This window comes from Nymphaea colorata, chromosome 2 (genome assembly GCF_008831285.2).
Source record: "Nymphaea colorata isolate Beijing-Zhang1983 chromosome 2, ASM883128v2, whole genome shotgun sequence".
In the NCBI taxonomy this organism is placed as follows: Eukaryota; Viridiplantae; Streptophyta; class Magnoliopsida; order Nymphaeales; family Nymphaeaceae; genus Nymphaea; species Nymphaea colorata.
This window is the reverse complement of record NC_045139.1, coordinates 4,809,564-4,837,516: the sequence shown is the minus strand read 5'-3', so window position 1 is coordinate 4,837,516 and position 27,953 is coordinate 4,809,564. Positions and strand designations below refer to the sequence as shown.

General features: G+C 35.6%; 1 protein-coding gene across 2 annotated transcripts; it reads right to left on the bottom strand.

Annotated features, from left to right (window-relative positions):
• LOC116248278 (protein DETOXIFICATION 16-like) lies at positions 1–27,756 on the bottom strand. 2 transcript variants are annotated; one of them, XM_050075757.1, is made up of 9 exons: positions 27,467–27,756; positions 26,709–27,084; positions 26,360–26,528; positions 23,558–23,644; positions 23,380–23,436; positions 23,047–23,285; positions 20,474–20,592; positions 20,268–20,354; positions 1–151 (listed from the first exon to the last, which is right to left on the bottom strand). In XM_050075757.1, exons 1-9 carry the CDS (start codon positions 27,734–27,736, stop codon positions 74–76), a joined length of 1,482 nt encoding a protein of 493 aa, XP_049931714.1. In that variant the 5' UTR covers positions 27,737–27,756; the 3' UTR covers positions 1–73. The 2 variants fall into 2 exon arrangements, with proteins under 2 accessions (XP_049931714.1, XP_031476829.2); XM_031620969.2 differs by lacking the exon at positions 1–151 and adding an exon at positions 19,586–19,754.
• Between the last annotated feature and the right edge of the window lie 197 nt (positions 27,757–27,953).

Genomic DNA, 27,953 nt, shown 5'->3' with positions numbered 1-27,953 from the left:
GACATAACTGCTCATTTCTTGCTCGTAGTAGTTTGCTGTTTCTATTGACAACATGCACAAAATAATTTTGTTTTCATTTAGCATTCATCACAGGATCTTCACACTCAGTTGGCAAGCTGAGAACCTGAACTTTGTCTTCTATCTTCTTCGCCTGAAACATAAATGTGATCATCAGACCCAAAATGTAGAATAATCTAAATAATTTCTCTCTCCAAAAGTGAAATTCAGTTTGTGGACACGACCAATCCTTCTTGCCAAGCTTTTGCATGTCAAAAGAAGCGTGATCATCAACAAGCATGCTCGTAAAATGCTAGAATGCATAATGTCGCTTAGGCCTGAACCCCAGCCGAGTCGAGTTCGAGCTGGGCCAGTTAAGCATCTGACATCCATCCAAAGGTGGGTCTTTCAAATTTCGCATCTAATATTCCTTGGCCATAAAAACTTGATCGGTGATTTATTATTTGCTTAAAAATTATGCAGCTTTTTGTAATTTTTCAGATTATTTTTCTTGGATGGATCACTTTCTAAGTAATGGAAAGCCAAGGATTAAGAAAGACACAAGTTATGAGATGCACATTTGAATCTTATAAAATATAAATGATGGGAATGATCAGGATGGGAGAGTGAGTAATATAATAAGAGGTGGGTTCAGTGGAGAAGTTACTTCTTTTGCCCAGTCTGCCGAAAGTGTGAAGCAGAGAAAGAAGACAAGTTGTGTGAAAGTCCCAAACATTATTCCCATCCAAAGCCCCTGTGATTAATAAATAAATAAGTCAAAAAATATACATGAATAATAAATAATATTAATGTAAATATAAATGATATTTTCTGCATAATGCAACAGAGGTGAAGAGAGAAAGATATGGGGACTAACCTTTCCACTTAGATGGGAAAAAAATGCTAAAAAAACAGCTGCTGGCACTCCCACTATGTAATAAGCGCCGATATTAACCAATGCACCAAACTTTTGCCAGCCACAGCCTCTAGCAATACCTAAAGGTCCAAAATGAAAAAAAAAAACACTTCTGATTTTTTTTTCTTTTAGAGATGAATATAAAAGAATAATCCTGCCTAGGGAAACAAATGCATGAAAGATGACAATATAAGAGGATTAGTGAATTTACATTTTTAGATATACAAAATGGCAAACATGGTTACACTTGAGGAAAAGGATATGAACTTGAGGAAAGGGTCAAAGGACTAATGCACATTTTTATATGCCCCTCAACAAACTAGGGAACTTTCACCTATGGCTGGCCTGATAATGTACAGGCTTGATATTTTTTGATAATATTTTTATTTTACTAATGAGATATGTTTTTTTATTGAAACTATATTTTATGTTAAGAAAATTTTATTTTATATCAAGAAATTATTTTTTATTTTAACCTGGTCAGGCCTGGGCTAGAGTTTCTTGTGTCAGGCTTGCCCGAGCGCGAGCCATATCAGGCCGGGCTGGCACGATGCTCCGGCCTACTTTCACCCAAACAAGAAACCAAGTTCTAGAAACTGGTTAAAAGATCAGGTTGTTACGAGACCTGGTTTTCGTAAAACGTTTTTTGGAAGTTGTTATTCAATTGCAGCCTAACGTGTTTTTGGAATGTTTGGATGACATCAAAATTAACGGGGAGTTTTTGGGATGTTTGGGTGATATCAAAATTAATTGGGTTTGCGAGAAATCTAGTTTCACAAAATCTGGCTTGTTAGATGAATGTTTGGGTGATATCAAAACTAATTGGGTTCAAGAAAAATACAGTTTTGACAAAACCTGGTGTGTTAGAAAGGGCGGGATGGAATAACTATTTTGGGTATGTCATCCAAATATATAATCCATTTCCCAAAAAATGATCAAAAAACCATTTTTTCACTAACTAAGTTGACATTACTACTTTTTGTTATTTCAAATTACGACCTAAGTGTTTATACCATGCATCCTTAATTCTGCTTTTTTTTTTTTCTCTTTTGAATGTCAAGTTGGGTTTGGCAAAAGTCCTTATCAAAAGAACTTGAATGACATCTCTTCTGCTGGTTCCAGCTATTATTAGATGAAACTTCCTTTCACTAAGACGAACATGGCACCCCTAGCCTTGGAATCCAACCTTTTTTTATTCATGGCCGCAACTTAATTAAAAAGCTAAGGCAAAGCTAATCTACCTTTTCATTTGTTCAAAAAAAATATCTGCTAGTACTCCTTTCATATATATATATAAGTTAGTAAATTCCAGGCCACTTGGATAGGGAACGAATAACGAACCTCACTAAAATTAATTATTAAGATTTTTTTTTTGCAATCTAACCATATAAATATGATCTTAGGAGTGATTTGATGAGAAATATTCATTTTTTACTTTTGTATGTGTGTGCGTGTATACATATATATATACTTCCATTTTTTTTCTGGTCACAAAAAAAAATTGTTACACACTTGGGTAACAAATTTTTTTTCGCTTACCCACTGATCAATCCGGGATTACACCTATGAAATATGTTAACTAACAAAATATGTGGCATCAAATAAATTTAGTCAAGTGACTTGCGAGATATTATGTTAATAAGAACTTTTTTGTAAATATTCAGAAACAGCTGCTAAACTTTTGTTTTGGTTTGACATAATAACTTATGGTGTTTTTTAATGTTTATTTAAGAGAAATCATCTTCAGTGTAAAACCGTTAAGGTCACATTATGCCTTCAAGGTTCTCGCCCTAGGTGGACTAGTATACCTTTCAACTCGAGTGTTGCACTTGCTTCCATTTGATGTCCAAAAAAATAAAACACCAGAATGTGACAGTGGCCAAATGATTCGAACCTCGTACCCCTTGGATGTGAACTGTTTTGCCACTAGTTTGCGCTATGCCCCTTGAGGACATAATAACTTATAAGTTCTTCTAATCAAAGTTCAATCAAACAGCTTAGAAGCAGTATTGATGGTCTCATATCTCTGAATCAATATAAGATTGATGCTACTACAAGAACCAAATGTTATTCAATTCTTCTACCTGAAAGCACCGATTGGATTGCATCCATGAAAGTTGAGGTTGCAAGAAGCGGCGTCATATCTGATATGTATTTGACGACTTCTGTGTCGTCGCTCAAAGCGTATCCCCAGACTGATCTAACCAGAATTATGGTTATTGCAACAATTGCAGCTTGTATCACCACTATAAGCAACATGACATACACGGCTAGGCATGCGGCTTGCTGTTTCCCCGCACCCAGTTCATTTGATACCCTTGCGCTGAAGGGAGAATAAGAAAAATTTCATATATAATTGGATAATCAGGAAGAGATTATAACAGAGACTTGAATGTCCATGATCACTGGTTTGTACCTTATAGCTTGACCAAGGCCCGCAGGGATGGTAAAGACAGCAGAGCTTGTGTTCAGGCTACATATAGAGGGAGAGCACGACCATTAGTAATGTTTAGCATGTTGGATTTTACTTTGTCTGCTTCATCATCATGGGAACTTCACATGCATTCAATAAGATAAGAGAGTCGTAGGGCCGATGAGTTTACGTGATGGATAGCACTGATATTTCGAGCTCCGCATTAGGAAGCCGTCCAGACATGAGGATCATGATCTCGAAGGCCCACAACTCTAAGCTGTGGAAATGGTAACAAAAAGAAAAAGGAAGACTGTAGATGAACAGACACAAACAATGTGCTCCGATAGGATATATATAAGAAAAAATGAAATCAAACAGCTATCTCTATGAATGGATGGTTATTTTTTATTTTGTATCATGAAAAATCATCACAATGGTATATTCTATTGCTAGAGCAGTGGATAAGCAACTGGTCATCACAAATACATTTTTTGCGTCTGTTATTAGTTGCACAAAATAAAAAATAACTATCCGGCCACAAAGGCAATTAACTGATATATATATATATATATATATATATATATATATATATATATATATATATATATATATATATATATATATATATATATATATAGAGAGAGAGAGAGAGAGAGAGAGAGAGAGAGAGATTAGTAAAACCCAACACTAAGGTCAGGGATAAAAGCAACACCTTTTATTTTTTGTTAAAAATTATTTTAAATAAAATATAAACTGTGTAATATGTTTATAAAAGGTATTTTGATATAAAATATGCTTTCAATCAAGTTGTTTCTATCAAAAATGTTGATTTTTCTATGCTATGAGTGCCATTCATTTTTTCTTTATTATAAAAACATTATTAAAACCCAAAAAACGGTCAACTTGTTATATATTTTGCGTCAGCCTATCCTTCAGATCACATGGGTAAATGTATATTTAAAAAAAAAAAAGAAATTTTAAAATCATATTTAAAGGGTATGGTTTTTACCAATCACTATATATATATATATATATATATATATATATATATATATATATATATATATATATATATATATATATATATATATGTATATATATTATATTCTGGTTCTTGTTCATATGATAAAATATTTAAAAACCATCGCTAAAAATACCATGCAATGTTGGAAGCATTAGCTACTGTTTATGGTATAACAATGGTTTATAATGTTTTTAGTGATAGTTTATTTGCATTTACTTAAATATTTAGCCATCCAGCAACATCTAGATTTCTCTTTTCTTATAAATATATTACCTCCTATTCGAGAAACGCTTTTCATGGCCTCAACAAGGAATACACATTCAGCTTATTCTAGGAGGGTACTGTTGTTGGCATTTTCTTCAACTATTCTGAATCCCAAACTAAACAAAGTTTACAAGGTTAGACTTTGTTTGACAAATGATGAAAAACACAGCCATTTTAAGAAATTCAACATTGTGAGGCCTTTGAAATTAACAACCAAATTACTTCAACAAGTACTTATTTTTAAAACAAAAATGCACACGTACTTATGGCATTCATTGTGCCCCAGGCTGGAAGCAGAGATATAAATGAATTGGATATTTGATATATTCAATTATCCATTTGGTTTTGAATCCGTTGAATGGGTGCATGTGGTTATGGAACAAATCCTCACTAACCTAATAAACATCTTGCTGATCAGCCTTATGTTTATCGGATCCTAATATCTGTTTTTAGAAAATGGGGTCCGAGTTCAAGATCATTAACACAAACGCAATTACAAATAACTTAATTAAATTGTAAAAAAATTGGATCCAACCATAAATCCGACATATTTACATCCAAGCAAAGTTGTGTTCTAAGAATTTGGATGTTAGACGATGAAATTAAGTCAAACAAACAGACACACATATATATATTATAGGGAATCATTTGGATGTTAGACGATTAAATTAAGTCGTAAAATATGTAAGCAAAGTTGTCTTCTGAATCTCATTTGTTTAAAGAAGCTCATTTGTTTCTTTTTTTCTCTCACCTATATTTTCAACTTAATCTCCACATTTTCTTGGAATCGATCGTCTGAATAATTCTCAAGTATAATATAGAATGGTCAAACAGATACCTGCTCTCTCTCTCTCTCTCTCTCTCTCTCTCTCTCTATATATATATATATATATATATATATCTATTTGTGTGTGTGTGTGTGTGTGAACATTACCAGATCATGGCAGCTGAAGGTGTTGCAAGTCTAAGAAAGTTCACGGTGCTTCTAAGGGCAGGCTTTGAGAAACCAGTCCATGTCTTTCTGCATGCGGGAGAGGCTTTGATATACGCTGCCAACAACAGAGCATTTATCCAGTAAGAGATCGAAATCGCGAGGGCAGCACCTGCAAGAAACCTCATCAATTGACTTTCTGTTCCATATGTATACAGTAAGTCACTTTAGAGTGGTAAATTTTGGGCATATGAACAGTGGTAGAGCCAGGAAAATATGCAGGATTATCCAAATCCAAACTGTTTAGACTCACAAATGATGCTTTGGTGTGGAAAGAGAGACAAATCAGTACCTCTGAAGCCGAGCTCAGATCGGAAAACCAGAATCCAACAGGTGAAAAGATGCAGCAGCGTGCAGAATCCGGTGCTCACCATCGTGGGCATGACGATGTTTTGGGCCTGTAGAAACCTGGTTTCGCACTGCAAGAGGGCATAGGAGAAGAGACTTGGGACCAGCCACTTACAGTAAATCCCCGCTTCTGGCGAGATCTCTGCGTCTTGCCCGACCGCCAAGAGAATCTGCTGTGTGAAGGCCAAGAGAATGGAGATGGGGATGCTGACGATGGAGAGGATGAGAATGGCTGTCTGCAGGTGTGTACCAAGCATGTGATATTGCTTTGCTCCATGGGACTGTCCGCACAGTGTGTCCAGTGCACTGCTCATTCCGAACTGTCAAGTCCAAGAGAAAAAGTCTATCAGAAATCAATGCAGGGAGGAAGATGCACAGAGATCTTGCAGTGATACTAAGCAGGATGCCATGAGTTCAAGAAGGCCGCGACTGAAATTGGTGAACATTTTTCAAAAGTATCGTGTTAAATCCCCTTTGAACTTCTGATCAAAGAAAAACATCACTCTCATGAGAATCATAAAACCATGTTTAAATTGAGAAAGGGATCTCCTTAATATTGGCTATAACCTATCACAGAACCAGATCAATTAGCAATTAAACTGGTTTGAAACTAAGTGGCTGCCTTTTTCATGTCATCTATCTCAAATTTGTGAATATGTTCATGCGTATAAGAGTTATGCCAATGTTTCACGCATATACCAACAAACTGAAGCCGGTGACATTGACGACGGAAGTTGCTATGGAGACACCGGAAAGCGGAAGAGCTCCGAGATGGCCGACGAACATGATGGGTGTCAACTGTATGCATTTCTGAAGAAGGTTCGCGACTGCCAGTGGACCTGCTAACTGCAACTGCAGTTTGGCCTCGTTGATCTTGTCTGCAGAAGTGACCCTGATGAAGATCTTTTCTCCATCAAAAGCTGGACATAGAAGGGATTCCTCAAGACCAACATCCTTGTCCTCCTCCATTACTAATCTCCAACTTACAGAGTTTAAAAGTGCTTGGAGATCATTGAGGATATTTACCTATGAACGAGAAGGAAGTGGACATATATGGTTGCAAAATTGTACATGAGAACGAAAGCTTAGGTGCAAAATCATTATATATATATACATACCGAATTTTTTCCTCTCATTAGACAGGGTTTTTTATAACATGGAGGTTTAGCATGGATCTATTTTATTTATTTATCTTAAAAGCATGTTATGTATTTTTGTAGGGGAGTGTGCCCCATGAAGGCCCAACCCTCTTCCTTTTCTTTTTGCGCTCTTAGTTTCTGGGTTTTTATGACTTGGATGGAAAGTGATGCCCATCAACTAGGCGCTGCTACTGTTTGTGTTTGTAGTTCAGAAGAATTGCATTTGTGAAAATTTAGCTGATGACTAGATTTTACCTAACCCATCAGTCACATTACATAAAAATATATTTTCAATAAGTGACTAGGTGAGGCTACGGTATAAGAGGAGTTTTGTTATAGGATAGTGGATATTCAACTTGGAGGATTATGTTTTTTTTTTTTTTATTGGAAATAAGTTTGAAGAGAAGCTCTTAGTTAGAAACTAATTAGAAGGATGATAAATTTTCAAAGCACAATAATTGCATGTCAAGGAGCATTATTTATATATAGTATAGTGAAACTCTAAGAAGCCAATCGATGCAAGGTAAACATTTATTTTGGCCAAATATTTCACTTCCTTTAAAAGGTAAAATTTTTCTATTCATTTATTTTCAAAAAGTTATAAGAAAAAAATACAAATTCACAAATAAATAGATCAAGACCTAACTTTACAAGTCTGACAAATAGGGACTCAATTATGAAAATGAAGCTAGCATGGGCCACTCTGAATGCCAGAGGTCTTTCGGTGCGATGGAGTTGGACCTGGGTTCAGCAACATTTAGTGCTCACTCTAAACCCGGTCTGTGTCTGCCAACTCTTGACCTACTAAGTCAGAGACTAATCAGTGCCCTTCTACTAAAATTTTTAACTTCGTCCACGACCAAATGGCATTTTCATCATTTTATAAAAATTTTTTTAACCCATTTCATTTTTAACCTTATCTTTCACTTTTTCATTATGGGCATTTTGGTCATTTTCCAGCACACGTAGCTTTGTTATGGGACTAGGACATGACGTGTTCCTCTCAATTTTTCATATATTTTTTAAATTGCTGCCTCCGAACAAAAAAAAAATGTTAATTTAAGGAGCCAATGGACCCTACAAAACAAAATATATTATTAAAAACAAAGAAAAATAAAGGATCTGGTAGACCCTCTTGCTGTCAGATAAGGATTAGAACGTGTTGCTCGCTGTCTGATCAGGATCCCGTTTTAAATAAAATATTTTGTTTTACGAGCCACGTCCGTCGTTGGATAACACGGGTCCTTTTTTAATAAATAAATTTGTTTTCCAGATATTTTGTTTCTACAAAGGGACTTGTGTAATATGATCCAAAAAAGGGACTTGTGTAAATTACCCTTATAGATTAACCTTTTTTATTTGGAAGCAGCGATTTTAGAGTAATAGAGAAATGTCCAGGGTCTATTTAATATTCTTGAAAGATGAGTAGTTGATTTGTTACTTCGCCATTTTCATGCAGCTTTTTGATTTTACAAGGAGGGTTTGGTGAACAGGAAAATCATTTTAATGTATAATTTGTTGAAAAATGATCTCTGCACCATGCTCATGCGTCAATCACAGGAAAAAAGAATATAGAAATGTTTTTCTGCTTTCTTCTCATATTTGTAAGAGATTTTCCCGATTTTTTGCCGGCACAAAAACATCTAACGTTCATGAAATAATAAATATATCTCACAGAAAGTACATCTTAGAGAATGGCACACCGAAAAAAAGAAAGAATAATTTAAGCATTCTTTCTAAAGAGGATATGAAATAAAGCATCAATATACTCGTTTAGCAGGATTTTTCTTATAGCGTTTTTCATAGTGCCACTATCTCAAAACGTGATAGTTGGAGACCCACCACTACAGAATCTTGAAGTGGTGCATTTTAGAGAATACATGAAAGAAAACTTTCATTAAAAAAAAACTTCAAACAGAAGTGAAGCCAGAAAGTTTTAGCTGAGGGGTACTGACTCATCTTATTTTTACAATGGAGTGGGTGCAATGTAAAACTACAAGGCATTGTGTGGACGCCCATACGGCTAGGCCTGAGTTCAGCATATGGTAAAATAAAAATTTTACAAAGGTTTACACAGGCTAGGATGGGCAGTTGCCGACACCAGCCCCATGGTAACTTTGCTGGCTTCGAGGGGTGTTTGATTACTTTAAGTTTTAGACACATAGACTTGATGTGACATGATTTCGTAAAATAGGAGGGAAGAGAGTAGGAACTTAGGTCTATGAATTTCAATAGGTTATAATATATCAAGGGCTGTTGGATGCTTAGATTTGATGATTGGATTTCAAAACCCATAGTTCTAACAAATTGTTGATTTGAGAACCATGATTTAAAATCTCTATTATCCCCCAAATATGCAAAGATAGCTTCAGATCTATGGATTTGAGATGTAAAGATCACAAACCATAGTGTAATTCATGCGTAAACAAAAAAATCAAATTCTTATTAGAAATCAAAGTCCTAAAATCAACGTGTGACAGTCATCGAAAGAAACTCAATAAAAAATAGGTTGTACTACTGTAAACAAACTTGTAAAGATAAATCTTTGCTTATCATTTGATACTTTGGTCAAAATTTTCTCATATATATATATACATATATGTATGTATCTTTAAAAATTTAAAACTTTATAACTAATACCCCTCAACCAAAATTTTCTAGCTCTGCCGCTGTTGAGTGTATCCTCAACTATAACACCATTGACTCCCCCTTGTATCTCTCTTACATTGGGAATCAACCTCATTTTTTTAAGATTATTTGTATCCAGCCAATTGAAAGTTGAAACAACAAAAAATGTCCACGGGATAGTTAGCAATGCCTCTTTTATACTTGAAAAGGAAAAAAAGGAAAAGTCCATGTTTCCAAAAGTGTGGTTCACAATTTTAGATCAGTTACCCAACAATCTCATTGTACCCAACTACTCACAAACTTTCCACCTACCTACAACTCTCTCTCTCTCCTTTTCTAATACATCCACTATTGCCAGACCATGAGGTTAAGCTGGGAGTTGCGGATTCTTAATTTTTTTGGTAAGAGATACTAAAGTCACCGACCCAGGTCTAATGCGGGCACCACATATGGCTGGAGGTGCATCCGCCTCATAAAGATTTGACGGGATGGCGCAGACAGTGGGCGAGACACATGTACTTCTACTATTCATGTTGTGAATCTAAGAAAATTGACAACCTATCTATCCGCTATAAATCCTAATATTTTGAGTAACGATTTGGAAAAGGACATCCATCTCTTATTTAACCTTTAGGGGCAGTTTGGCAGCAAAAACATTCAATAACTGTGTTATGAATTTGCATTGAAGATCAATGCAGGTTTGTACACTACTCACTCAGATTGAGCATAGTTGGTAAACTGGGTGATCTAAATGGGAAATAACCGTAGTCAACTCGGATTGGCTGAAAACCTGGTAATGATTCAAGGTTTGGTTTTTTATAGCAGATTTTCAGAAACCTGATCGCTTAGAACTGCCGAGTCTGGTTGGCTCGAGTTAGGTTTGGAAAAAAGTGAACAAGAGAGAAAGGGAAAAAAAAGAAGAGAGATAAAAAGAAGGGTGAGAAAAATGAGATCTCCCTCTCTCTCCCTCTCCGTTGAAAAGGGGAACTTTTATACATAAAATGAATATCTCTCTCTCTCTTTCTTTCAAAAAAAAGATAAGCCCAAAAAAACAGCTCCTTGTCCACCTCACAGGCCGATTCAGTCTGGTAAGTTATTTAACATTAATTTCTTTTCATTATTAAAAATATATTTTACATGTTAAAAAAATTATTTTATATTTTAAAATACTTTTTATTTTAAGAGGGCTGGACCCGGGCTCAGGTTTAGTGTGTCCAGCCAAACGCAAACTCGGGTTTGCCCAGCTTTGAAAAAAAGAAAGAAGTTCATTATGTTAAAATATAATGATGTGAGAGTAAGGAGGGTTTTTCTTTTCTTTTTTCTTTTTTATAAATACTTTCAAAAACGAGAAAAGAAAGTTTTTAAATGACCCAAAATTTTTAGTAAATGTTCAAAAGATTTTCAAATTTTTCATCTTTGAAAACTACAAAATAAAAGACCTAACTCATGGTGTTGATATTGATTCACGGGTTTGCCAACTATGCTATCTAAGTGTTGTAGCTGCCAAACAATTCCTTATTGAATAAGTCTACCACTTGATATTCAAGCTCATTAATTTCCTTTTCTTCAATTTTTTTCCTCAAAAACTATTCCATGAATATGCCCAAAAACTTGGGGCAAATTCATCAAACATTTTGCATAGTGTTTCATGAATTTGCCTCAAATTTTTAGGTCTATTTTGCAAACAGAAAATTATTTAAATGTTCCATGAATACGACCTAAAGTTTAGGACATATTCATGGAATAACTTGAAAAGTGTTTCGTAAATTTACCTCAATTTTAGGGTAGATTTATGAAATCAAACGGTTTCATTTGTCAAACAAGTCCTAAAAGACCAGCTTTTGTCCAATGCAAACACAATATATTCTGATAATGAGCTTCTATTATCTGGACATCCCAAACAATCTGCATCATTGTAAATAGAAAGTTTGTATCTTTGTTGCTTCTGATGCAAATATTGTTTAATCCCCACCTTTATTGTAAAAAATAAAATTAAATAAAAGAATGAACAATGTTCAAGGCCTACAAACAGAGGAGAAGGCCTCCCAAAAGGAACAGAATACAAACTATTTATAATTATATCTGCTACTTCATTTTTTATTGTTTACAAAGAAGACTATTCTCAATTATTCCCTTCAGATATCTAACCACTCTCTTAACTGTTTGTTGACTTAGCCGATTCAGCCAATTCGCATGATTCACGTGATTCTGTCCAACAATATAATAATTCATTATCATATGTACTATACATTATGATATACAACAAAATAAATCCACATATTATTGTAAAAATCGATCTCTAACTGGCGGGAAACCTATTGTTCTTATTGCCAAATGCCTCTTCAAGTAAATCCATCCTGGAAATTAAAAACCAGTCCTTCAACTTTGATTGCTGAAGCAGGTCAGAATTTCTCGCATACAGTTAGCATATAGATTTGTTTTAAAAGTCAAATGGAGAATATTTGAAAAATGGAATTTGTTCGAGTTTGACATATTGTTTTCTGAGCATAAACACGTTATTGACCTTTTTAAAGGGAAAAAGAGGCGGTGCAGACAAGGGGTTGACCTTCTTCCTTTTATATATATTTTTTGCAAGGGCTTGTTTGATGAAAACAAATACAATCGGCATTTTGTTGAACAAATTAATCTCCTTTTTTATGAACGAATTTTTCAAAATTTTTATCTCCAAAAAAAACTTTTGTTCTTTGCTTAGAAACTTTGCATTCATTGAAAGAGTCTCCAATAACCTGCTTTGTTATTTCTCAATTTTATCATTATGTGGTGAATTTTGGTGTGATATCATATATGCATCCTTTAGAACATAACCTTTAACATGAATTGCAAGCAAAATTGTTCATGGATTCATACTTCAATCTAGAAAGTGCAGGAAGTTATTTAAACAGAGAACATGACACAACTGCTCATTTCTTGCTCGTAGTATTTTGCTGTTTCTATTGATAACATGCATAAAATAATTTTGTTTTCATTTGGCATTCACCACAGGATATTCACACTCCGTTGGCAAGCTGAGAACCTGAACTTTGTCTTCTTTCTTCTTCGCCTGAAACAATGTGATCATCAGACCCAAAATGTACGATAATCTAAATAATTTCTCTCTCCAAAAGTGAATTCCAGTTTGTGGACACGACCATCCTTCTTGCCAAGCTTTTGCATGTCAAAGAAGCGTGATCATCAACATGCATGCTCGTAATATGCTAGAATGCATAATGTTGCTTAGGCCTGAACGCGAGCCGAGTCGAGTTCGAGCTGGGCCAGTTAAGCATCTGAGATCCATCCGAAGTGTGGTCTTTCAAATTTGGTGTCTAATATTCCTTGGCCATAAAACTTGATCCGTGATTTATTATTTGGTCAAAAATTATGCAGCATTTTGTCATTTTTCAGATTATTTTTCTTCGATGGATCACTTTCTTAGTATTGGAAAGCCAAGGATTAAGAAAGACACAAGTTATGAGATGCACATTTGAAACTTAAAAAATATAAATGATGAGAATGGTCAGGAAGGGAGAGGTTGTAATATAATAAGAGGTGGGTTCAGTGGAGAAGATACTTCTTTTTCCCAGTCAGCAGCAGAAAGTGTGAAGGAGAGAAAGAAGACAAGTTGTGTGAAAGTCCCAAACATTATTCCCATCCAAAGCCCCTGTGATTAATAAATACATCAAGAAATATACATGGATAATAAATAATATTAATGTAAATATAATGTCATTTTCTGCATAATGTAACAGAGGTGAAGAGAGAAAGTTATGGGGAAAATGCTAAAAAAGCAGCTGCTGGCACTCCCACTATGTAATAAGCTCCAATATTAACCAATGCACCAAACTTTTGCCAGCCACAGCCTCTAGCAATACCTAAAGGTCCAAAATGAAAAAAAAAACTCTTGGGATTTTTTTTCTTTTAAAAATTAATATAAAAGAATAATCCTGCCTAGGGAAATAAATGCTTGAAAGATGACTATATAAGAGGATTAGTGAATTTACATTTTTAGATATACAAAAATGCAAACATGGTTTCACTTGAGGAAAAGGATATGAAGTTGAGGAAAGGGTCAAAGGACTAAGGCACGTTTTTATATGCCCCTCAACAAACTAGGGAACTTTCACCTACTGCGGGGCATTAGGCCGGGTATCTTTCTCAGTCTGGCCCGATAATGTACAGGTACGATATTTTTTAATAATATTTGTCTTTTAATAATGAGATATGTTTTTTTATTGAAACAATATTTTATGTTAAAAAAATTTTATTTTATATTAAGAAATTATTTTTAATTTGACCCATGTCAGGCCTGGGCTAGGGTTTCGGGTGTTAGGCTGGCCCGAGTCTGACTCTTATCGGGCCGGGCTGGCACGATGCTCAGGGCTACTTTCACCCAAATAAGAAACCAAGTTCTAGAAACTGGTTAAAAGATCAGGTTGTTACAAGACCTGGTTTTCGTAAAACGTTTTTTTTGAAGTTGTTATTCAATTGCAACATAACTGTGATAATCAATCATGTTTTTGGAATGTTTGGATGACGTTAAAATTAATGGGGAGTTTTTGGGATGTTTGGGTGATATCAAAATTAATTGTGTTTGAGAGAAACCCAGTTTTGACAAAATTGGCTTGTTAGATGAATGTTGGGTGACATCAAAACTAGTTGGGTTTAAGAAAAATCCAGTTTTGACAGGACCTGGTGTGTTAGAAAGGGCAGGATGGAATAACTGTTTAGGGTATGTCATCCAAATACATAATCCATACCCAAAAAATGATCCGAAAACCATTTTTTCCCTAAATAATTTCACATTACTACTGTTCTTTATTTCAAATTACGACCTAAGTGTTTATACCATGCATCCTTAATTCTGTTTTTTTTTTCTCTTTTAAATATCAAGTTGGGTTTGGCAAAAGTCCTTATCAAAAGAACTTGAATGACATCTCTTCTGCTGGTTTCAGCTATTATTAGACTAAACTTCCTTTCACTAAGACGAACATGGCATCCCTAGCCTTGGAATCCAACCACTTTTTATTCATGGGCTCAACTTTATTCAAAAGCTAAGGCAAAGCTAATCTCCCTTTTCATTTGTTCAAAAAAAATATCTGCCAGTACTCCTTTCATATATATATATATAAGTTGGTAAATACCAGACCACTTGGATGGGGAACAAATGCCAGACCCTTGAGGACATAATAACTTATAAGTTCTTCTAAACAAAGTTCGAATCAAACAGTTTAGAAGCAAAATTGATAGTCTCATATCTCTGAATCAATATAAGATTAATGCTACTACAAGAACCAAATGGTATTCAATTCTTCTACCTGAAAGCACCGACTGGATTGCATCCATGAAAGTTGAAGTTGCAAGCAGCGGCGTCATAACTGATATGTATTTCACGACTTCCTTGTCGTCGCTGTAAGCGTATCCCCAGACTGATCTAACCAGAACTATGGTTATTGCAACAAATGCAGCTTGTATCACCACTATAAGCAACATGACATATACGGCTCGGCGTGCGGCTTGCTGTTTTCCCGCACCCAGTTCATTTGATACCCTTGCGCTGAAAGGAGATTAAGAAAAATTTCATACAAGGAATCAATGCAGGGAGGAAGATGCACAAAGATCTTGCAGTGATACTAAGCTGGATGCCATGAGTTCAAGAGGGCGGCGACTGAAATTGGTGACCGTTTTTCAAAAGTGTCGTGTTAAATCCCCTTTGAACTTCTTCTGATAAAAGAAAAACATCACTCTCATGAGAATCACAAAACCATGTTTAAATTGAGAAAGGGATCTCCTGAATATTGGCTATAATCTATCACAGAACCAGATCAATTAGCAATTAAACTGATTTCAAACTAGGTGGCTGCCTTTTTCATGTCATGTATCTCAAATTTGTGAATATGTTCATGCGTATAAGAGTTATGCCAATGTTTCTCGCATATACCAACAAATATACCAACAAACTGAAGCCGGTGACATTGACGACGGAAGTCGCTATGAAGACGCCGGAAAGTGGAAGAGCTCCGAGATGGCCGACGAACATGATGGGTGTCAACTGTATGCATTTCTGAAGAAGGTTCGCGACTGCCAGTGGACCTGCTAACTGCAACTGCAGTTTGGCCTCGTTGATCATGTCTGAAGATCTTTTCTCCTTCAAAAGCTGGATATGGAAGGGATTCCTCAAGACCAACATCCTTCTCCTCCTCCATTACTAATCTCCAACTTAGAGAGTTTAAAAGTGCTTGGAGATCACTGAGGATATTTACCTGTGAACGAGAAGGAAGTGGACATATATGGTTGCAAAATTGTACTTGAGAATGAAGGCTTAGGTGCAAAATCATTATATATATATATACATACCGAATTTTTTTTTTCTCATTATACAGGGTTTTTTATAACATGGAGGTTTAGCATGGATCTATTTTATTTATTCATCTTCAAAGCATGTTATGTATTTTTATAGGGGAGTGTGCCCCAAGAAGGCCCAACCCTCTTACTTTTTTTTTTATGCTCTTAGTTTATGATGATTGGATTTATGATGAGGTATTCAAAATCCATAGTTCTATCAAATTGTTGATTTGAGAACCATGAATTAAAATCTCTATTATCCCCCAAATATGCAGGGATAGCTTGAGATCTATGGATTTGAGATGTAAAGATCATAAACCATAGTGTAATTCATGCGTAAACAAAAAAATCAAATTCTTATTAGAAATCAAAATCCTAAAATCATGTGGACTAATATGCCGAACGCAATATTCAACCACCACTCCATGTTCCTGTAACGTGTGACAGTCATCGATAGAAACTGAATAAAAAATAGGTTGTACTACTGTAAACAAACTTGTAAAGATAAATCTTTGCTTATCATATGATACTTTGGTCAAAATTTGCTCATATATATATATATATATATATATATATATATATATATTGAATATCATTAAAAATTTAAAACTTTATAACTAATACCCCTTAACCAAAATTTTCTAGCTCTACAGCTGCTGAGTGTATCCTTAACTATAACACCATTGACTCCTCATGTCTCTCTCTTACATAGGGAATCAACCTCATTTTTTTAACATTATTTGTATCCAGTCAATTGAAAGTTGAAACAACAAAAAATGTCGAGGGGATAGTTAGCAATGACTCATTTATACTTCGAAAGGAAAAAAAGGAAAAGTCCATGTTTCCAAAAGTGTGGTTCACAATTTTAGATCATTTACCAACAATCTCATTGTGCCCAACTACTCACAAACTTTCCACCTACCTACAACTCTCTCTCTCTCCTTCTCTAATACATTCACTGTTGCCAGACCATGAGGTTATGCTGGGAGTTGCGGATTCAAAATTTGTTGGTTGAGAGATACTAAAGTCACCGACCTAGGTCTAATGCGGGCACCACATATGGCTGGAGGTGCGTCCGCTTCACAAAGATTTGACTGGATGGCATAGACAGTGGGCACGACACATGTACTTCTACTATTCATGTTGTGAATCTAAGAAAATTGACAACCTGTCTATCCACTATAAATGATAATATTTTGAGTAATGACTTGGAAAAGGACATCCATCTCTTATTTAACCTTTAGGGGCAGTTTGGAAGCAAGAACATTCAATACCTGTGTTATGAATTTGCATTGAAGATCAGTGCAGGTTTGTGGACTACTCACTCAAATTGAGCAGAGTTGGTAAACTCGGTGATCTAATCGGGAATAACCTTAGTCAACTCGGATGGGCTGAACCTGGCAACAATTCAAGGTTCGGTTTTTTATAGCAGATTTTCAAAAACCTCATTGCTTAGAACTGCCGAGTCTGGTCGGATCGGGTTGGAATTGCTTGAGTTATGTTTGAAAAAAAGCGAACAAGAGAGAAAGGGAAAAAAGAGAGGAGAGATAAAAAGAAGGGTGAGAAAAATGAGATCTCCCTCTCTCTCCCTCTCCGTTGAAAAAGGAAAACTTTTATGCATAAAATGAATATCTCTCTCTCTTTCTTTGAAAAAAAGAAGACAAGCCCAAAAAAACAGCTCCTTGTCGACCTCACAGGCCGATTCAGTCTGGTAAGTTATTTAGCATTATTTTATTTGCATTATTAAAAATATATTTTACATTTTTAAAAAAATTATTTTATATTTTAAAATATTTTTTATTTTAACAGGGCTGGACCCGGACTCAGGTTTAGGGTGTCCAGCCAAACCCAAACTCGGGTTTGAGGTGCTGGGCCGGCCCGATGCCCAATTTTGAAAAAAAAAAAGAAAGAAGTTCATTATGATAACATATAATGATGTGACAGTAAGGAGGGTTTTTCTTTTTCTTTTTTTTTATAAATACGTTCAAAAACGACAAAAGAAAGTTTTTAAATGACCCAAATTTTTAGTAAATGTTCAAAAGATTTTTCTAATTTTTCATCTTTGAAAACTCCAAAATAAAAGACCCAACTCATGGTGTCGAGATCTATGCTATTTGAGTGTTGTAGCTGCCAAACAATTCCTTAGTGAATAAGTGTACCACTTGATATTCAAGCTCATTAATTTCCTTTTCTTCAATTTTTTTCCTCACAAACTATTCCATGAATATGCCCAAAGACTTGGGGCAAATTCATCGGACATTTTGCATAGTGTTTCATGAATTTGCCTCAATGTTTCAGGTCTATTTTGCAAACAGAATATTATTTAAATGATCTATGAATATGACCTAAAGTTTAAGGCATATGTACGGAATACCTTGAAAAGTGTTTCGTAAATTTACCTCAATTTTAGGGTAGATTTATGAAATCAAACAGTCCTAAAAGACCAGCTTTTGCCCAATGCAAACACAATATAACACAATATATTCTGATAGTGAGCTTCTATTATCTATTACTCCCATACCAATCTGCATCATTGTAAATAGAAAGTTTGTATATTTGTTGCTTTTGATGCAATTATTGTCTAATCCCCTCCTTTATTATAGAAAATAAAATTAAATAAAAGAATGAATAAAGTTCAAGGCCTACAAACAGAGGAGAAGGCCTCCCAAAAGGAACAAAATACAAACTATTTATAAGTATATCTGCTACTTCATTTTTTATTGTTTACAAAGAAGACTGTTCCCAATTATTCCCTTCAGATATTTAACCACTCTCTTAACTGTTTGTTGACTTAGCCGATTCAGCCAATTCCCATGATTCACGTGATTCTGTCCAACAATATAATAATTCATTATCATATGTACTATACATTATGATATACAACAAAATAAATCCACATATTGTTGTAAAAATCGATCTCTAACTGGCGGGAAACCTATTGTTCTTATTGCCAAATGCCTCTTCAAGTAAATCCATCCCGGAAATTAACAACCAGTCCTTCAACTTTGATTGCAGAAGCAGGTCAGAATTTCTCGCATACAGTTAGCATATAGATTTGTTTTAATAGTCAAATGGAGAATATTTGAAAAATGGAATTTGTTCGACTTTGTCATATTCTTTTTTGAGCAGATAAACACGTTATTGACCTTTTAAAAGGAAAAAGAGGTGGTGCAGACAAGAGGTTGACCTTCTTCCTTTTATATATTTTTTTTGCAGGGGCTTGTTTGATGAAAACAAAGACAATGGGCATTTTGTTGAACAAATTAATCTCCTTTTTTATGAACGAATTATTCAAAATTTTTATCTCCACAGAAGCCTTTTGTTCTTTGCTACTAGAAACTTTGCATTCTTTGAAAGAGTGTCCCATAACTCCAATAACCTGCTTTGTTATTTCTCAATTTTATCATTGTCTGTGGTGAATTTTGGTATGATATCATATATGCATCCTTTAGAACATAACGTTTAACATGAATTGCAAGCAAAATTGTTCATGGATTCATACTTCAATCTGGAAAGTGCAGGAAGTTATTTAAACAGAGAACATGACATAACTGCTCATTTCTTGCTCGTAGTAGTTTGCTGTTTCTATTGACAACATGCACAAAATAATTTTGTTTTCATTTAGCATTCATCACAGGATCTTCACACTCAGTTGGCAAGCTGAGAACCTGAACTTTGTCTTCTATCTTCTTCGCCTGAAACAGAAATGTGATCATCAGACCCAAAATGTACGATAATCTAAATAATTTCTCTCTCCAAAAGTGAAAATCAGTTTGTGGACACGACCAATCCTTCTTGCCAAGCTTTTGCATGTCAAAAGAAGCGTGTTCATCAACAAGCATGCTCGTAAAATGCTAGAATGCATAATGTCGCTTAGGCCTGAACACGAGCCGAGTCGAGTTCGAGCTGGGCCAGTTAAGCATCTGACATCCATCCAAAGGTGGGTCTTTCAAATTTCGCATCTAATATTCCTTGGCCATAAAAACTTGATCGGTGATTTATTATTTGCTTAAAAATTATGCAGCTTTTTGTAATTTTTCAAATTATTTTTCTTGGATGGATCACTTTCTAAGTAATGGAAAGCCAAGGATTAAGAAAGACACAAGTTATGAGATGCACATTTGAATCTTATAAAATATAAATGATGGGAATGATCAGGATGGGAGAGTGAGTAATATAATAAGAGGTGGGTTCAGTGGAGAAGTTACTTCTTTTGCCCAATCTGCAGAAAGTGTGAAGCAGAGAAAGAAGACAAGTTGTGTGAAAGTCCCAAACATTATTCCCATCCAAAGCCCCTGTGATTAATAAATAAGTCAAAAAATATACATGAATAATAAATAACATTAATGTAAATATAAATGATATTTTCTGCATAATGTAACAGAGGTGAAGAGAGAAAGTTATGGGGACAAACCTTTCCACTTAGATGGGAAAAAAATGCTAAAAAAACAGCTGCTGGCACTCCCACTATGTAATAAGCTCCAATATTAACCAATGCACCAAACTTTTGCCAGCCAGAGCCTCTAGCAATACCTAAAGTCCAAAATAAAAAAAAAAAAAACTCTTCTGATTTTCTTTTCTTTTAAAGATGTATATAAAAGAATAATCCTGCCTAGGGAAACAAATGCATGAAAGATGACAATATAAGAGGATTAGTGAATTTACATTTTTAGATATACAAAATGGCAAACATGGTTACACTTGAGGAAAAGGATATGAACTTGAGGAAAGGGTCAAATGACTAATGCACATTTTTATATGCCCCTCAACAAACTAGGGAACTTTCATCTAGTATTGGTCTGGCCCGATAATGTACAGGCGTGATATTTTTTAATAATATTTATCTTTTAATAATGAGATATGTTTTTTTGTTGAAACTATATTTTATGTTAAGAAAATTTTATTTTATATCAATAAATTATTTTTTATTTTAACAATGTCAGGCCTGGGTTAGGTTTTCGGGTGTTATGCTAGCCCGAATCCGACTCTTATCGGTCCGGGTTGGCACGATGCTCAGGGCTACTTTCACCCAGGGCTACTTTCACCCAAATAAGAAACCAAGTTCTAGAAACTGGTTAAAAGATCAGGTTGTTACAAGACCTGGTTTTCGTAAAATGTTTTTTTTTAAGTTGTTATTCAATTGCAACCTAACGGTGATAATCAATCGTGTTTTTGGAATGTTTGGATGACATCAAAATTAACGGGAAGTTTTTTGGATGTTTGGGTGATATGAAAATTAATTGGGTTTGTGAGAAATCCAGTTTCGATAAAATCTGGCTTGTTAGATGAATGTTTGGGTGATATCAAAACTAATTGGGTTTAAGAAAAATCCAGTTTTGACAAGACCTGGTTTGTTAGAAAGGGCAGGATGGAATAATTGTTAGGGTATGTCATCCAAATACATAATCCATACCCAAAAAATGATCAGAAAACCATTTGTTCACTAAATAATTTCACATTACTACTTTTTTATTTCAAATTACGACCCAAGTATTTATAGCATGTATCGTTAATTCTGTTTTTTTTTTCTCTCTTTTGAATAAGGGTGAGCAACGAGCCGAGCAACTCGAGCTCGGCTTGTTAAAACTCGATCGAAATCGAGTTCGAGCCAACTATTTCAATAAACGAGTCGAGCTCGAGCTCATTTTTTCGACTCATTTTTTTATCGAGCGGAGCTCGAGTTCATTTTTCGACTCGTTTTTTTAGTCGAGCCAGCTCGACTCGGCTCGAGCAAAAGCAATACTTTTTTTTTTTTCGTTTTATGTTTCATTTCATCTCGTGCATTCTCTCTCCCCTCTATCTTCTTCTTCTTCCACCTTCATCCCCTGCGTTCTCTCTCTGCTCTTTCTTCTTCTTCTTCTTCTTCTTCTTCTTCTTCCCTCTTTCTTCTTCTTCTCCTTCGCATCTGGTTTTCTCCTTCATTCTCATGAACCCCCACCGGCCACCGATTCTTCAACATCAACATTAAGGTATACACCCTCTTGCTCTCGGCTGCGCTTATCCCTCTACTCTCCCCTTCTCTCTTCCCCTCTTTAACCTCTCTCTCTCTCGTTTTGTCCAAGCCTCTCCCTCTATTCTCCCCTTCTCTCTCTCCCTCTCTGATCTCACGCTCTCTCTCGTTTTGCCAAAGGAGGCTTTCTGAAACCCTCTCTTGGGCGAGGGTTTTGCCCAAGCGAGGGGTTCCCTCACTTCCTGGATTGGGCAAGGGTATTTGCCCAAATGTGGGTTGCGAGGGTTTTAGAAACCCTAGCTTGAGCAAGAGCCCCTTAACCATTGCAGGGCTTAAGGTGGATTCTGGGTGGGGGAGAAGCATGTGAAAATGCCAATGGTTGGTGTTGGCAGTAGTGAAGACGAGAGTGGTGGCGGTGGACCGGTGGTAGATCTCCATGATTTCAAGGGGAAGCAAGATTCAGTTGAGTCCAGTTTGTCGAGCTTAATCGAGCTCGAGCTCGACAAATTCTGCCGAGTCGAGCTGGAGTTTCTTTGGACAAGCTCGAGCCGAGTTAAAGCTCGAGGATTTAGTAGCCGAGCCGAGCTCGAGCTGGCTGAACTCGAGCTTGACTCGGCTCGCGTTCACCCCTACTTTTGAATGTCAAGTTGGGTTTGGCAAAAGAACTTGAACGACATCTCTTCTGCTGGTTTCAGCCATTATTAGATGAACGAACATGGCATCCCTAGCCTTGGAATCCAACCACTTTTTATTCATGGGCGCAACTTTATTCAAAAGCTAAGGCAAAGCTAATCTCCCTTATCATTTGTTCAAAAATATCTGCTAGTACTCCTTTCATATATATAATATAAGTTGGTAAATACCAGGCCACTTGGATGGGGAACAAATGCCAGACCCTTGAGGACATAATAACTTATAAGTTCTTCTAATCAAAGTTCGAATCAAAGAGCTTAGAAGCAGTATTGATAGTCTCATATCTCTGAATCAATGTAAGATTAATGCTACTACAAGAACCAAATGGTATTCAATTCTTCTACCTGAAAGCACCGACTGGATTGCATCCATGAAAGTTGAAGTTGCAAGCAGCGGCGTCATAACTGATATGTATTTGACGACTTCTGTGTCGTTGCTGTAAGCGTATCCCCAGACTGATCTAACCAGAATTATGGTTATTGCAACAAATGCAGCTTCTATCACCACTATAAGCAACATGACATGTACAGCTAGGCGCACGGCTTGCTGTTTTCCCGCACCCAGTTCATTTGATACCCTTGCGCTGAAAGGAGATTAAGAAAAAATTCAATACAGAATTGGAGAACGAGGAAGACATTATAACAGAGAGTTGAATGTCCTTGATCACTGGTTTGTACCTTGTAGCTTGACCAAGGCCCGCTGGGATGGTGTAGACAGCACAGCTTGTGTTCAGGCTACACATAGAGAGCGTGACCGTTAGTAATGTTTAGCATGTTGGATTTTACTTTGTCTTCATCATGTGAACTTTCACATGCATTCAATAAGACAAGGGAGTCGTAGGGCAGATGAGTTTACGTGATGGATAGCACTGATATTTCGAGCTCCGCATTAGGAAGCAGTCCAGACAAGAGGATCATGATCTCGAAGGCCCACCACTCCAAGCTATGAAAATGAAGACAAAAAGCAAACGGAATCTCAGCCGTGAAATTGATGACAGAAAGGCAAGAGGAACACACTCGAAGAACAAACGCCGACAAAGAGCTCTACCAGGTGTACAAAAGGTAAAAGGGATGAAAGTAGATGAAGTGACATTGACAACATTGACAATGTGCTCCAACAGGGCATGAGAATGATGACAAATTGCAAAAAGAGGAAAGTAAATGAACAGATACAGACAATGTAAATGTCAGAATAGCGATTTTCAGTATCGAGAGTCATGCAGCTACTTTGTTCATTTAATATAGATGGATGGTTGAAGGAAAAGCTTAGAAAAAATGTAAGAACTAACATTAAAATGATAAAAATGTTTATCATTTTTTTTTTCTTTTCTCTTAATGTCTACTATGATACACTCAATAATCTTGGTTAGATGGTTGGTGACTCTACAAAACTAGAGTTATATATATATATATATATATATATATATATATATATATTTCATGTACCTACCAGATGTTACCATATGATAAATTATGGTATAACAACTGTTCATGATGTATCTAACGATGGTCTATGTAGCATTCAACTATGTTCTTGCATCCAGCAGCATCCAGATTTCAATTTTCTTCTAAATATTTCACCTCCCCTTCGAGAAACGCTTTTTATGGCCTCAATAAGGAATACACATTCAACGAGACGGTGGTGTTCACATTACCTTCAACCATGATGAACCCCAAACTACGCAAAATTAAAAGGTTGGACCTTGTTTGACTGATTATGAAGATAACTGCAGTCTTTTTAAGAAATTCAACAATGTGAGGCCCTCAAATTAAGAACCAAATTACTTCAAAAAATATAAGAAAAAGGAAGACAGTAGATGAACAGACACAAACAATGTGCTCCGATAGGATATATATAAGAAAAAATGAAATCAAACAGCTATCTCTATGAACGGATGGTTATTTTTTATTTTGTATCATGAAAAATCATCACAATGGTATATTATATTGCTAGAGCAGTGGCTAAGCAACTGGTCATCATAAATACATCTTTTGCATCTGTTTTTAGCTACCCAAAATAAAAAATAACTATCCGGCCACAAAGGCAATTAACTATATATATATATATATATATATATAGAGAGAGAGAGAGAGAGAGATTAGTAAAACCCAGACACTTAGGTCAGGGATAAAGGAACACCTTTTATTTTTTGATAAAAATTATTTTAAATAAAATATAAACTGTATTATATGTTTATAAAAAGTATTTTGATACAAAATATGCTTTCAATCAATTTGTTTCTATCAAAAATGTTGATTTTTCTATGCTATGAGTGCCATTCATTTATTCTTTATTATAAAAACACTATTAAAACCCAAAAAAAATCAGCTTGTTATATATTTGGCATCAGCCTATCCATGAGATCATATTGGTAAGGTTAGATTTTTAAAAAAAAAAGAACTTTTAAAATCATATTTAAAGGGTATGGTTTTTACCGATCACTATATATATATATATATATATTTTATTATATATATATATATATATATATATATATATATATATATATATATATATATATATATATATATATATATATATATATATGTATATATATTCTGATTCTTGTTCATATAATAAAATATTTAAAAACCATCGCCAAAAATACCATGCAATGTTGGAAGCACGAGCTACTGTTTATGGTATAACAATGGTTTATAATGTTTTTAGTGTAGTTTATTTGCATTTACTTAAATATTTAGCCTTCCAGCAACATCTAGATTTCGATTTTCTTATAAATATATTGCCTCCTATTCGAAAAACGCTTTTTATGGCCTCAACAAGCAATACACATTCAACTTATTCTAAGAGGGTACTGTTGTTGGCATTTCTTTCAACTATTCTGAATCCCAAACAGATGCTGAAGAACACTCAATCATTTTAAGAAATTCAACATTGTGAGGCCTTTGTAATTAACAAACAAATATACACTTTTTTTTAACAAAAATGCACACGTAATTATGCATTCATTGTGCCCCAAGCTGGAAGCAGAGATATAAATGAATTGGATATTTGATATATTCAATTACCCATTTGGCTTTGAATCCGTTGAATGGGTGCATGTGATTATAGAACAAATCGTCACTAACTACAAGTTTGAAATACAGTTTCATAACCAAATGTGAAACCGAGAGTCAATATTTGGCCGGAAACCAATAAACATCTTGCTGATCAGACTTATGTTTATCGGATCCAAATATCTGTTTTTAGAAAATAGGGTCCGATTTCAAGATCATTAACGCAAACGCAATTACAAATAACTTATTTAAATTGTAAAAATATTGGATCCAACCCTAAATCCGACATATTTACATCCCAAGCAAAGTTGTTTCATATTCCTGGCATATTTTAATTTTTCAAACAAACACACACACACACACACATATATATATAAGCAAAGTTGTGTTCTAAGAATACTCAAAGTACCCGTCAATGAGGCAAGATGTCATGTTTAAAGAAGCTCATTTGTTTCTTTTTTCTCTCCCACCTATATTTTCAACTTAAACTCCACATTTTCTTGGAATTGATCGTCTGAATAATTCGCAAGTATAGTATAGAATGGTCAAACAGATACCTGTTCCCTCTCTCTCTCTCTCATATATATATATATATATATATATATATATATATATATATATATATATATATGAAGATTACCAGATCATGGCTGCTGAAGGTGTTGCCAGTCTAAGAAAGTTCACGGTGCTTCTAAGGTCAGGCTTTGAGAAACCAGCCCTTGTCTTTGTGCATGCGGGAGAGGCTTTGATATACGCTGCCAACAACAGTGCATTTATCCAGTAAGAGATCGAAATCGCGAGGGCAGCACCTGCAAGGAACCTCATCAATTGACTTTCTGTTCCATATGTATACAATAAGTCAGCTTAGAGTGGTAAATTTTCGGCATATGAACAGTGGTAGGGCCAGGAAAATATGCAGGATTATCCAAATCCAAACTGTCTAGACTGACAAATGATGCTTTGGTGTGGCAAGAGAGGCAAATCAGTACCTCTGAAGCCGAGCTCAGATCGGAAAAGCAGAATCCAACAGGTGAGAAGATGCAGCAGCGTGGAGAATCCGGTGCTCACCATCGTGGGCAAGACGATGTTTTGGGCCTGTAGAAACCTGGTTTCGCACTGCAAGAGGGCATAGGAGAAGAGACTTGGGATCAGCCACTTACAGTAAATCCCCGCTTCTCTCGAGATCTCTGCGTCTTGCCCGGCCGCCAAAAGAATCTGCTGTGTGAAGGCCAAGAGAATGGAGATGGGGATGCTGACGATGGAGAGGACGAGAATGGCTGTCTGCAGGTGTGCACCAAGCATGGCATATTGCTTTGCTCCATGGGACTGTCCGCACAGTGTGTCCAGTGCACTGCTCATTCCAAACTGTCAAGTGCAAGAGAAATAGTTTATCAGAAATCAATGCAGGGTGGAAGATGCACAGAGATCTTGCAGCGATACTAAGCAGGATGCCATGAGTTCAAGAGGGCGGCGATTGAAATTGGTGACCATGTTTGAAAAATATCGTGTTAAATCCCCTTTGAACTTCTTCTGATCAAAGAAAAACGTCACTCTGATGAGAATCAGAAAACCAAGTCTAAATTGAGAAAGGGATCTCCTGAATATTGGGTATAATCTATCACTGAACCAGATCAGATAGTAATTAAACTGGTTTCAAACTAAGTGGCTGCCTTTTTCTTGTCATCTATCTCAAATTTGTTCATATGTTCATGCGTATAAGAGTTATGCCAATGTTTCTCGCATATACCAAGAAGTTGAAGCCAGTGACATTGACGACGGAAGTCGCTATGGAGACGCCGGAAAGTGGAAGAGCTCCGAGATGGCTGACGAACATGATGGATGTCAACTGTATACATTTCTGAAGAAGGTTCGCGACTGCCAGTGGACCTGCTAACTGCAACTGCCGTTTGGCCTCGTTGATCATGTCTGCAGAAGTGACCCTGATGAAGTTCTTTTCTCCATCAAAAGCTGGAGATAGAAGGGATTCCTCCAGAGCAACATCCTTCTCCTCCCCCATTACTAATCTCAAACTTTACAGAGTGCAGAAGTGCTTGGAGATCTTGGAGGTTATTTATCCTTGAAAGAGAAGGAAGTTGACATATTTGTGGTTGAAAAATTGTACATGAGAATGAAAGCTTAGGTGTACAATCTTTTTATATGCACATATATGTATAACGTACAAAATTTATGTTATGGATCTATTTTATTAATTTATCTTAAAAGGAACTTATTTA